Source organism: Xenopus laevis, chromosome 4S, assembly GCF_017654675.1.
Source record: "Xenopus laevis strain J_2021 chromosome 4S, Xenopus_laevis_v10.1, whole genome shotgun sequence".
NCBI lineage: Eukaryota > Metazoa > Chordata > Amphibia > Anura > Pipidae > Xenopus > Xenopus laevis.
Window position 1 is genome coordinate 56341316 of NC_054378.1, and position 12071 is coordinate 56353386.

General features: G+C 36.7%; 1 protein-coding gene across 1 annotated transcript in view; it reads right to left on the minus strand.

Moving 5' to 3' along the window:
• glg1.S (golgi glycoprotein 1 S homeolog) overlaps positions 1-12071 on the minus strand; it is a 46604-nt gene that overhangs the window by 4527 nt on the left and 30006 nt on the right. The window contains exons 11-25 of the mRNA XM_041561268.1: positions 11025-11178; positions 10459-10596; positions 9824-9910; positions 8040-8102; positions 7295-7408; positions 6472-6560; positions 6029-6146; positions 5387-5479; positions 4838-4975; positions 4130-4253; positions 2518-2660; positions 1397-1498; positions 1213-1320; positions 969-1089; positions 179-285 (exon numbers count right to left, since the gene is read on the minus strand). Coding sequence (XP_041417202.1) covers positions 179-285; positions 969-1089; positions 1213-1320; positions 1397-1498; positions 2518-2660; positions 4130-4253; positions 4838-4975; positions 5387-5479; positions 6029-6146; positions 6472-6560; positions 7295-7408; positions 8040-8102; positions 9824-9910; positions 10459-10596; positions 11025-11178 — 1699 coding nt within the window. The remainder of the gene's footprint in view (positions 1-178; positions 286-968; positions 1090-1212; positions 1321-1396; positions 1499-2517; positions 2661-4129; positions 4254-4837; positions 4976-5386; positions 5480-6028; positions 6147-6471; positions 6561-7294; positions 7409-8039; positions 8103-9823; positions 9911-10458; positions 10597-11024; positions 11179-12071) is intronic.

Sequence of the window (12071 nt, forward strand, 5' to 3'; positions counted from 1 at the left end):
GAATGTTTGTGAATCAGCCCCTTTGGAATTAAACTAGCACCTGTTGGAGCACAAAAACATAAAAATGTGAAATGTTAGTTAGGAAGTGGGCTTACCCAATAAAGTTTCCAGCTGAAATACCTGCTCTATGCAATACACAGCACTGTGAAGTCAGGTCCACTTAACAGTTTGTACTTACCTTGGCTGCATAACTCCACATATCTAAACGGTCCTGCAGACGCTTCTTGCATTCTGGTTGCAACCTAACCATTTTATCTTGCAGTGCTTCTATTAAACACGACATCTCTGGAGGGCAAAGAAAGCAAAAGTGGTCTCAACACAGGCAAAAATTTAACATGTTAAAGTTGGGCTTCCATAAGTATCAAGCATTGCAATATGCATTATACAAGCATTTTAACTACGGTATATAAAATACCTGCAGAAAATTACAAATCCACACATGGTTAATAACATTACTGAAGCCATCATTCATACTTTTAGAAACAAAATAAGCTTTACAGCACATGGATATAAGCAACATTATTAAATAAGAAGCCATGTGTCATGCAGACCTACACCCAAAATTGCTCAAGCAAGCATTTTTTCTATGTTGAGTAGGCAGATGGACTGATGCTGATATTGTTGACAGCAGAATTCACCAGGTCTAGGATCAGCTGCTTGCTTCAGTAAACAGTCAATAACAAAAACAGCCAGCCAGAACATGAATAATAATAATAATAATTCTATTCCCAAGGTGTGTCTCAATGTGTCAAAGTATATATATGTGTAAAGTATATCCACTCTTAAGCAATTAAAATCCTTGAAAATGCAGTAAACACATTTTAAGTATACAGCTTTTAGTATAATTCAACTAGCTTTGGTTGTTAATTTGTAAGATATTTTTAACTGAAACGGAGTTAAGATTTGAACCAATGAATGTTCCTTTCAGTGCAGGTGTGTAAAGACTGTACATAGCAGAAAATACTCACGACGTCCTTTGCCTGGAGGAATGGCGGCACAGTGGTGCTTTATGTCAAGTGCACAGGCTGTGTGCAGGACTGGGTCAACAAAAATATCTGCCTTGCTTTCTTTAAGCATGTTTAGGACTTCCTGTATTTAAGGGAAAAAAATGGAAATACTTTTTTACATTAAGATTATTGGGGAAGTGTGTAATAGCAATATTCATACATGCCTCTCCCTTAGGATAATACTAATTTTGAAGTTAGCACTTACTTTTTTGCAACCAGGAGACTGGATTTTCAGTAGGTTCATTTTTAAACATTCCTCCACTTGCCCAGTTGGCTCTTGCGCTGCTGCCTCCTCTCCACACAGGATATTTATCTGCAAAGATTACACTTGTTTACAACACTTGTTACATGAAACACTGCATTCCCATACTCTATACAGAGTTTCATACCTCTTCTGTGCACTGAACTTGCAATTGTGGATCCAGTCGGTAATCAAGGGCAGTCTCCTGGATTATCACACGAATCTGATCTTCACAGTCAGGTGACAAACGCTAAAGAGAAAACAAAATGACTCAAATATTAAAACACATGTTTATATAATTTGTCTAGTATATGATCTGAGCTTGTTGAGATATTTATCATTTGGTTGGTAACTGCATTAGACCCAGGCCTCCTATATAATTGGATCATTTTACTACCCACAGTTCAGCAATGGTAAATTTAGTTAATGACAGACTCCCAGTTATAAAATGGGTATACATTGCCAGAGACTGCCCCCAAAAATGTGGGAAAAAAAAGTGGGGCCTCTGGCTGGTTTCTTGCCCTGAGGCAGATCTATCCATATAAACACATCTAACTGACAGGTTTGCACCATAGTTAGCCATTGGTATAATTATTGTATTGTATGTCTAGTGTGCATCTAATTTACTGCTCTGTTTGTATAATAATGGGTGATTAGACCAATTTCACATGGTTGTAGAAATGTCTAATTGTGTTGAGTTAAATTACAAATATTGGTCATGTGATTTGCAAAGAGAACAAGGTGGTTATCCATTTAATTATAAGGATGGGAATCATCCTCAAAGCCAGTGTCAGAAAACTAGACTTCCAGGGCCCATCAGAAAACCAGACTTCCCACAACTTTAAATATTGCTATATGTTACAAGTGTTCTAATGGCCTATTGTTCAAATAAGATAATAGATGGGAATTGTACTTGACTAGGACCAACTAAGGCCTGGACCAAGCAGAGGATCCTCTGGCTGGCCAATCAGATACTGCGCATGAAAGCTATATAAGACTGTCAGGGACATAATCATTACATTTATGTTTATCTATCTTATCTGCAATTTTTAAATCAAAACCAATACAAACTACAGAATATAATAGAGGATTGGGCTATATCTGTATTACTGTAAAAGAATTCAATGTTTTTATTCAATAATATTCTAATAAAACCCTAAAAAAAGTATTTTTTAGAAAACTGAGAAAAGGGATAATTCCAACCTCTGTTCAGCAACTGACAAGCAATAAAAGGTGCTCAGAATGGATCCCAACTTTTGGTGGTCTCACCTGGTCTGCATATTTCAGTTTTAGACAAGAGATAACCTTTCCTTCAAATTCTGTGTCATCTTTGGCAGTGCTCAGAATATTCTGGCAGAATTTAGGTATGTCAGCTTTACAAGACTTCCGGAGCACAGGATTTAGACGATAATCTAAAGAGGGACAAAAATAAATCATCTATCTCACCATATTATGTTAATGGAACATGGATGGTCACTGCTCCCAGGGAGAAGAGTGGTGAATAAATTGACTTTCCCCACCTGCAACTACTTCCCAAACATGGTGGCTATAGCAGATATTGGCAATGTCAATAGTGGCAAAACTAAAGCATAAATCTAAAATTTCCCCAGGGCCAAACCTTTGCAATGGCCTTGTTCCCATACCTGCCATAAGCCCTGTAGTACTTTAGAACTCACGGGGCCTCTGAGGAATTTCGCCAACATAGTAGACCTCATAAGCTTGTAGTTGTAAAATTCAAAAGTGCTCAGAATAGAGCACAGATCAATTTTACATATCACGTATTCACGAAGGGCCAACATATTCTGCAGCGCAATACAATAAATGGCTGTATACACTGAACAAATTAACATAGATAAACAACAAATAACGGTAAAGAAGGCCCTGCCCAAATGAGCTTATTATTATTTTAAAGGGGACACATTGCATACATAGCGCCAATGCACTCGCAGCGCTTCGATTTCTGAAGTCGCCCGAAGATCCCTCGTGAGGCAACTTCGGAAATCAAATTGTGGCGAGTGCATTAGCGCTGGCGTTTCTCATTATAGCAGGCGGAAGGCAGTTCGGGAGATTGTCGCCCAGCAGAAGAGGCGATTAGTCGCCAGGCGACTAAATCTCCCCGAATCTGCCCATGTGCTAGCTCCCTAATGATGTAGGGGTCAACTAAAGGTTGAAATTGAGAGCTGTTGGCTCTTCTACACAGCCTAAAAAAAGCAGTCAGCAGGAAGTGGAATAACTCATTGATGCTACTGAGGATTTTGAGAACATTTTCAATAAACCACTTCTGTAGATTTGATTTGGATATAAGAATGCAGCCAATTTATTCAATGCAAATCTAGGCACACAGTGGTGGCGATCCATGAATAAATGACAAAAAATAACAAATGTGTTTTCAGATAAATTCTGGCTATTACCTTGGTTAATTTCTCTGTTCGTGGCATGATGTGGATATTTATGTAAATCTCAGTGGAAGGATAGCCTCCTCCTCCTGATGTTATTGTATACGCTCTATAATCTTCCCTATACTAATTAATGGTAATGTTGCACATCCATTATATACTTAGAATGTACTGTTGCCCTGCTATAGTAAAGCACTACTGTAGTTTATAGATATAAGCAGCTGTGTAGCCATGGGAATAGTCATTCAAGTTGAAAATCAAACCAGTTTACCAATGCAGGGCAAGAGTACAGTATATTTTTAATTATGTTAATTAATTTCCTGATTCCTTTAAAATATTAGGAAGTAACACTTGGAGTTAACCTCTTTATATGCAAGAGGTGTGTTACTTTTATGCACAAGTTTCATCAATTATGTGGAATCACTAACCACTACTAATAAGGACAGAACTTTCATGTTTTAATTCATTTATAATAGAATAAATACCTGTGCTCTGTGTTATTTGCCTCTTTGTTATCATCTGTTTGCACTTGGGGTCCATTGTTTCTGCATTCTTGCTCTGCTTCAGACACTGCAAAATGTTCTTGGGATCTGTATCACTGCAAAACCTCTGAGAACAGCACAAAGAGATTCAACTGTAACTTTTTGTTTAAAAAAACAAACTATATATATATATATATATATATATATATATATATATAAGGATTATCCTTATATATATATATATATATATATATATATATATATATATATATATATAAGGATTATCCTTATATATATATATATATATATATATATATATATATATATATATATATATATATATATATATAAGGATTATCCTTATATATATATATATATATATATATATATATATATATATATATATAAGGATTATCCTTATATATATATATATATATATATATATATATATATATATATATATATATATATATATATATATCTTAGTTTGGATCAAGTACAAGATATGGTTTTATTATTACAGAGAGAAAAAAGAAATTTTTAAATATTTGGATTATTTTGATAAAATGGAATCTATGGGAGATGGCCATTTCATAATTCTGAGCTTTCTGGATAACGGGTTTCCAGATAAAGCATGCTATACCTGTACTGGCATAGAATAGTTGAATTAGGAAAAAAAATACTTAAAAATTACTTAATCCCCTCTCTTACCTTTATCATCTGTTTACAGACACGCATGAAAGTATAATCAAGCTCTGGGTCCATCATTTCTGTCTCCTGTAACTTAAAAACCTTCTTATGACATGAGGAACTCAGCTGTTTTTTGGCTTCTTTTAGGCACTCAATTACCTGCAATAAGGCAAAAGGAAAAGCAATTAAACAATTATAAACAAGGTCAATACACTGTGGTCACTATTTCAACCTAAAGAAAATTACTTTTTAAAAATGCATTCAGTTGTGCATTATTATTTAGTCTTTTTTATTTCCATAGACAAAGTACTACACAGCAATTCTGCACATTAAATCAATGTACACTGTAGTAGGAGTGCAAAAAAAAAAAAAAAAAAGAAATAAGAAAAGAAACATTTTAATAAATGATGAGTGCAACATTAAACTTGACACAAAAAGTTAAATCTGTAGTCTAAATGAGAAGTTTTTGCAATGTTTTTAACCCAGCTGTTTAGCCCCCAAAATATAAAGGTAACACAGAGAAATAAGTAAAGTCAAACTCTTGGAACGGTAGAACAGTAAAGATCTCACCTGGGCATTTCCATAAGGTACACTCTGGCAGAGTGACTTAATGTCATTTTTGCAGGCTTCATAGAGCTCCGGTTCTAAACGAATGTCCTCACTCTGTGGCACAAATATATTGGTTACAAAACAGGTCTGCTTTTGATTCTTGTGCATATGTAATAGATACTATCCTAGGTTACTACAATGGCAAAAATGATCAACAGGTGGCACATAAAACACCGTAAGACTGTGCTTTTCTGTAACTTCAAAAGGTTCCAAAGGTTTTTTATCAATGCAAGTAATGAAGTGCATTTATCATCCGCTAATTCACACAATAAAAACAGTACTACAGACCATAAACATTATGCAAATAAAACCATGACAATCAGAGCAAACAAAACATTTTTATTTGTACAGGATGGAAAGAAACGGTATATGTTTAAAATATACGGTGTATTTAAAAATATATTCTGTGGCCCAAGACTTATAATAACACAATGGCGAGCCAGTAATTTGAGCAAATATTATGACAGGATGTAGAATGATGTCAATACAAAGCATTTATTACTCTGGACAGTAATTCCATTTATTTTATTTTTTACCACTTTAATGCAATTACCCCCTTAGATTTCTGCAACAAAGCCAAATCTATCCTTTTTTCATACTTACCATCTCCAACTCTTCAACCCTAAGTTGCTTGCGGCACTTCAGTGACACACGATGGTCTTTAACTTCTTGCAGTGTGTCATTGCGAACAGTAGTGCTAAGGCATATTACAACATCTACCCTGTAAAAGTAGGGGGGGCACAGAGGAGGAAGAAACCTCAGATCTTTTATCATGGTTTATAAAAAATATAAGATGACATACTCAACACCTTTGCAGAACATTTGCAAAATGGCAAAAAATGTGCCCACATTGTAGTCAATGTGCATTTTTTTTCTCGCAGCAGCTTTTTTTTTTTTTTTACTATAGATTCTATGGGTGTTTTTTCAATGCAAATTTTTTCACACATATCTATTCTTCCTACACAAAGATAATAGCTATCTTATTAAAATACCATGTATGCAACAACTCTTAAGAACTGGCATTTTAAAAACATTGTTCCACTCACTTCTTCTTTATACTGGGACACAGTTTCAATACATCTTCTTTACATGCCATCTTAAACTTGTATGAAAACCTGAAATCCTTCATTTGCACCTGAAGAACAATACAAACTTTGTTATGCCAACATAACTTAGCATTACTATTTACTGTACTATTCATATGATAGGCTGGTGGTAACAAAGGATGAACAAAAAAATGTATAATTTCAGGAGCACTGAGAACGTCATAAACTTCAAAAATTTAAAGAAACACTTTTTTTCAGCATTCATTAGGAACAGAGAATATTTTTAGAAGAAGGAAAATGATCAAAGCTTTGTTGATTCATGTCAGGACAGAAAAGAACATTTAAAAGCTCCCAAGTATCCAACAGAGCCCCATCATCTTTTCCAGTCTTGCTGAAATGAAGAGTTAAACGGGGGGGGGGGGGGGGTGGCGGCACTATTCTAGATGAAGCAGAAAGTCCAAAGTCATTTAGGGTAAAATTTGGGGTAAAAACGTATTTGTTGTGGTAGATAATCCTGGGAAAATGGTTGAATGACTGATATTTCCCTCTACAATCTATTTATGAGTTAAAAGGGGTCCATGGTCAATGGCTGGACCTCTATGGGGAGGAATATAATTCGAGAACACCATTTCATTATATCAGGCATGTTTTACTCTGGCAATCTCCACTGAACATGCATGCACCAAGAGAACAGGGTAGCTCTACATGTTCACTGTGGTGTGACATTACAGTTCAGCAATGTAACCACTAATAACAAAGGAGGAGCATGACGTTTTTCCAAACAATGACATAAGAAGGAGACAAAAACAATTGTCAATCTTACTAGCTGGAAGTGTGTAACCCCAACAACACACTTCTCATTCATTTCCTTTTGGTGCTTGTTCTGTATCAGACATTCCATCAGATCACCCGAGTCTATCTGGTTATCAGCCACTTCCTATAAATAAATAGAACACACAGATGGTTGTCATACATGCACACAGCCTTGGCTATACTAGGTATGCAGATCGTGTGGCACGGTTTTCATATATCTTTTTGAAGCAATCAAAGTGACACTCATGACAAAATGCTACTGTCTTCAGACAAGGGGATGATTTCCTAGAAATCTTTATTTTTGATTGCTCCAAGTCATATAGATAGTGGTACAAAAGGATGCCTGTATATAAAAAAAAAACCCAGGTGAAGAAAAATTTGATCTACTCCCATCCACTCAGTGAAGTGAACTTGACAGGCATGGCATCAGCCTGTGCGCACACAACAAATCTCAGCACAAACATGCAAGTTACATATGCAATATCTGAGATAGGAGTCGCCCTTTATTAAAAGGGGAACATATTTTACTACAGGAGAGAAAGTAAAGCAAAATGACTTATCACTACACCTAAGATAACAGCTATATCAATTAGCCCAATTAGACTGGCCACACAGACTATATTTGTTCAACCAACCCACTGGAACACATGCCAATGGGGGGGGGGTCAAATGATATTTGTGTAAGTTAGCTACAGTGGCCCAAGGGTCTGAAAACAGTTCAAATTCAATTTGAGGTTATCAGCGGCAATACTTACATGACAGAATGTCTGGATTATTGGTTCACATGCTCTCATCAAAAGGGCTTCTATCTGAATATCCTGATAACATAAAACATGCTTTAGTTAGTACAAACTAGTGCATTTTAGATGTGGCTTTTACCATGCCAGTGTTAACAGTATTATTCAGATGTATTATGTGACAATCAAGCTGAAATAAGTGTCAATTGTATTCTAGAATAAATATTTGTATTTTTTAGTTGTAATATTGATGTGTAGGCATCTCAGGTCATTGTTCCTGGTCATGTGCTTTCAGCAAGACTCAGCACTGCACAATGGAACTGAAGGAGTTGTGGTCTGAAATGGGTGTTTTATAGTGATGTGCAGGCCATTCCGAATCCTCGCGGGTTGGGTAGGTTCGGGGCGACCTTGCACTCCTCTTCGCTGGTGGTGGGCGGGTGCGGGTTGAGTTCTTCTCCTGCTCTCCCTGCCCGGCACCATCAAATGACGGCTTCTGGCTTTGTAGACGCGTGCCTGCTCGCCCCTTTTGTGAGATCATTGGAACTCGGATGCAGGCTGGTGGGTCTCTAGAATGGGAGCATTTTTAGCAATGCAGATATCAGGGAGCTGTTTTCTGGTCACCTTCCCATTGTTCTGTTTCTAGGGCTGCTGTGACTTGATCTCTAAGTGTCAGGGCACACAGGCAGATTCGGAGATTAGTCTCCCACCCAGGAAAAACCCTGCTTGGGTGCTATTCTCACGTCTACCACTGGGTGGGAATAGCACGTAAGCAGGAAAAAAACCCTGCTTTTTCCTGCTTATGTGCTATTCTCATGTCTACCAGTAGGTGGGGGTGGGGCTAGGGAGCTCGACCTAGGTTGTGATAAATACAATGGGTAGGAGAAACAATTACTGTATCAAAGCAGTTCCATCCTGAAGTGCTGGCACCTTCTCAAAGCTCAGAATCAAGTACAATGCACAGAGATAGCTGCCTCCACATCAATATTATAGCTAAAAAAACATGTATTTGTTGGTTTAAGAATGCAGAAAATTTCAAGGGACTGGAATAACTACAAGATCACCCCCCAGGAGTCACCGTACTAACAGGCTTTTGGCATCTTACCTACGATAAACAAATCTGGCCTAAGATTGTAATTACAGATTTTATGAAAATGTACTACTATGTTAAATTTGTTTACATTTAATTTTCTCTATTTACTTCATTCTTTTCCTTCATTTAATGCATGTACTATAACATCATTGATCAATATGTACTAGTAATTGGACATATACAATGTCCAAGAAATGTATAACATGCTATGAAAATTAATAAAAAACAATTTTCAAAAAAAAAAAAAATTGCAGAAAATGTTAACGTTTGGTGATACCGTCAATTGGCTAACTGAATAAGTAACAATTGCAAGCTTTCAGAGCACACAGGCCCCTTTGTCAGGCAAAAAAAGCTTGCAATTTTTACTAATTCAGTTAGCCAATAAAAGGTATCACCAAACTTTACATTTTCTGCATTTTTTCCCGATGGCTAACACGATACAACATCTTAAAACTTTGGGTTTAATAATAATATTTTAAATCGTATAGTGAATTATTTGCAATGTAAACAGTGTAATTGAAAAATAAAAAGTAAACCATACAGAATCCCTTTAATAATAACTGGTAACTAGCAACAATTTTCAAGCAATCCAATTTTGTTTTGTCAGTGCAAGCTATGTCCAGATATCTTACAAAAGGTCTAGCTTTGAATACAACTGCAGAAAGTATCATTAGAATACACTGGGTAAAATACAGTTTATTTTTATGCTTACTTCAGATTCCAGTTCTGTCAGGTTTCCAACAATCTCCCTGCATTCAACAATGAGATCCTCCAAGTGATCCTGGAGACATTCCAGTTCCTGCAGAGAGATGGAGTAGGAAGTTTACATTTTGATTGATCAGCAGGAAGTGAAAAAGAGCTGCAACTACTTTTCATTTCCTCATCTGCCAAAGTACCATACACTGACAGAAATAGTGCATTTGAAGATTTTTTTTAAACATGCTTGAACCACAATCTAACTGATATTGTGGACTTGTGGTGTCATGCACGTACTGAGAAATTTAGAAATTGGTCAACATAAATCAGGTTCAAGAATGGCATGGGCTGGTGATTTAAATATAATCCTTGAGCGTTGCTTCACTCTGGCAACTTGGGACTTTGACTTGAGTGATTCTACAGCAATTCAGAGCTATTACCCCTAGAAGCAAACCATAAAACCAAGTGATGTGGAAACATTTCTGTGGTATTTTCAAGATTATTTACTAGTATTTCTATAAACATGCAACCTTCAGAACAGTCATCTAAACCAAATACACGCACTAGCTTCAGGCAAAAGTCTGTTTTAAGTTTCTACAAGTGTGGTTCTGAATACAGTTAATCATTTATGCACCAATGGTACAGACTTACTTGGCCGCTCTCTGTCTTCTCGCTGCACCATTTTCCCAGGTCAGTCATGCATTTAGCTTGCATGGCAGGATCCAGTTTTACATCTAAGGCACGTTGATGCAGGATGCGTTGTACTTCGGCACGGCATTCACGCGATAACTGAGATATTGAATGCAGGGCATTAGACAGCAGAATTAGAAGTTTCCTATAGCCTAGAGATTTTAAGGAGGGGGGGTAATGCTGCTCGATAAAATTCCAAGGCTTATATCACAATATGGTCATAAAACTCCAAGAATCATAACCCAAGCAGCACACTGTGAGCACAACTACCTCTCAAAAAATGTATGTGTTTATATATGTCTTGAATGTACGTGTTATTTAGTTTATGTACAAATAATCAAATTTCCATTGTCATGAAAATAAAAAAAATATTTACATTACATACAATAACTATAACCTATGTAAAACAGAAGCAGTGGAAAGAGGACGCCAACCTTCCAAATTTTAATATCCCTTAAGCACAAATCAATGACACAGATTAAAATAAAGTGCTGTACTTTTCAAGTGTTGCTACTTTTCTTACTTACCCTTCTTCCTTGCTCTTCTGTACGGTAGGCATGTCGATATAAGCAAGAAAAAACTGCACCAGCTGGCATGTTCTCACTAGTCTCATTCCAAGAGTTGGCATGACATAGACGAGAGGCATCACCCTGACATTTCCGGTATAAGACAAAGTCAAGCCTTGGAAGGGGAGATATGAATTTGAAAGTTACTGCAGGGCAGTAATGAGTATAAGAAGAGGTGCCTGGTAGTTACATCTTGCATAGCCTGTGTTAAAAATTACACAAGTAAGATTGTTCCTCCCTTTTATTACTGGGTACACACACACCTGTTCAATAGATTTATATCACATGCTATAACTAGAGGGATCTAGATAATGTGCTGGTGGGTATGTACCAGGTGATACCTACCTATCAGAAACAAAGTCCAAAAATTTTAAATCAAATAAACTCACTAAAGGACAGTGGCTATGAAGGGATGTCATTTTACTCTATACTGATATTAGAGCAATGTTCAGTTTAGCAGAACCACTTCACTTAGCTATAGAAACAACCAGTAACCCCTAAAACGAATGTGCGTGATGCCCATGGGTTGCACCTTAAATTATTGCCACAAGATGTGGATGTCAGTGAATAATTATCTAGTAAGTCTTGGTGTCTGTTGCAGTGAGGCCTCTGTTATGGGGTAAAATCAAGAGTGAACTGGGCAAAATACATGGAGCCTTGTACACCTATTATCACATGGCATTTAGGATGGGTATTGCAGTGACATAGACGCTTCAAACTGTCACAGGGGGTCACCATCTTGGAAAGTGTCTAACACTCACAAGCTCAGTGGGCTCTGAGCAGCTGTTGAGAAGTTAAGCTTAGTGGACATTGCAAATTATCAAGCAGAAAATGATATTGTCTGGTCATATAAGCGGATGCTATAGGGCTTATTATTAAATTCTGATGCTAGTTGCACTGATTTATGTGCTGCCATGTATTAATTATCCATATTAATTACTAATCAGCCTTATATTGTAACATTTGTATTCTATGCCTGTCCCTAAGCTCAGTAAGTGACAGCAGCAC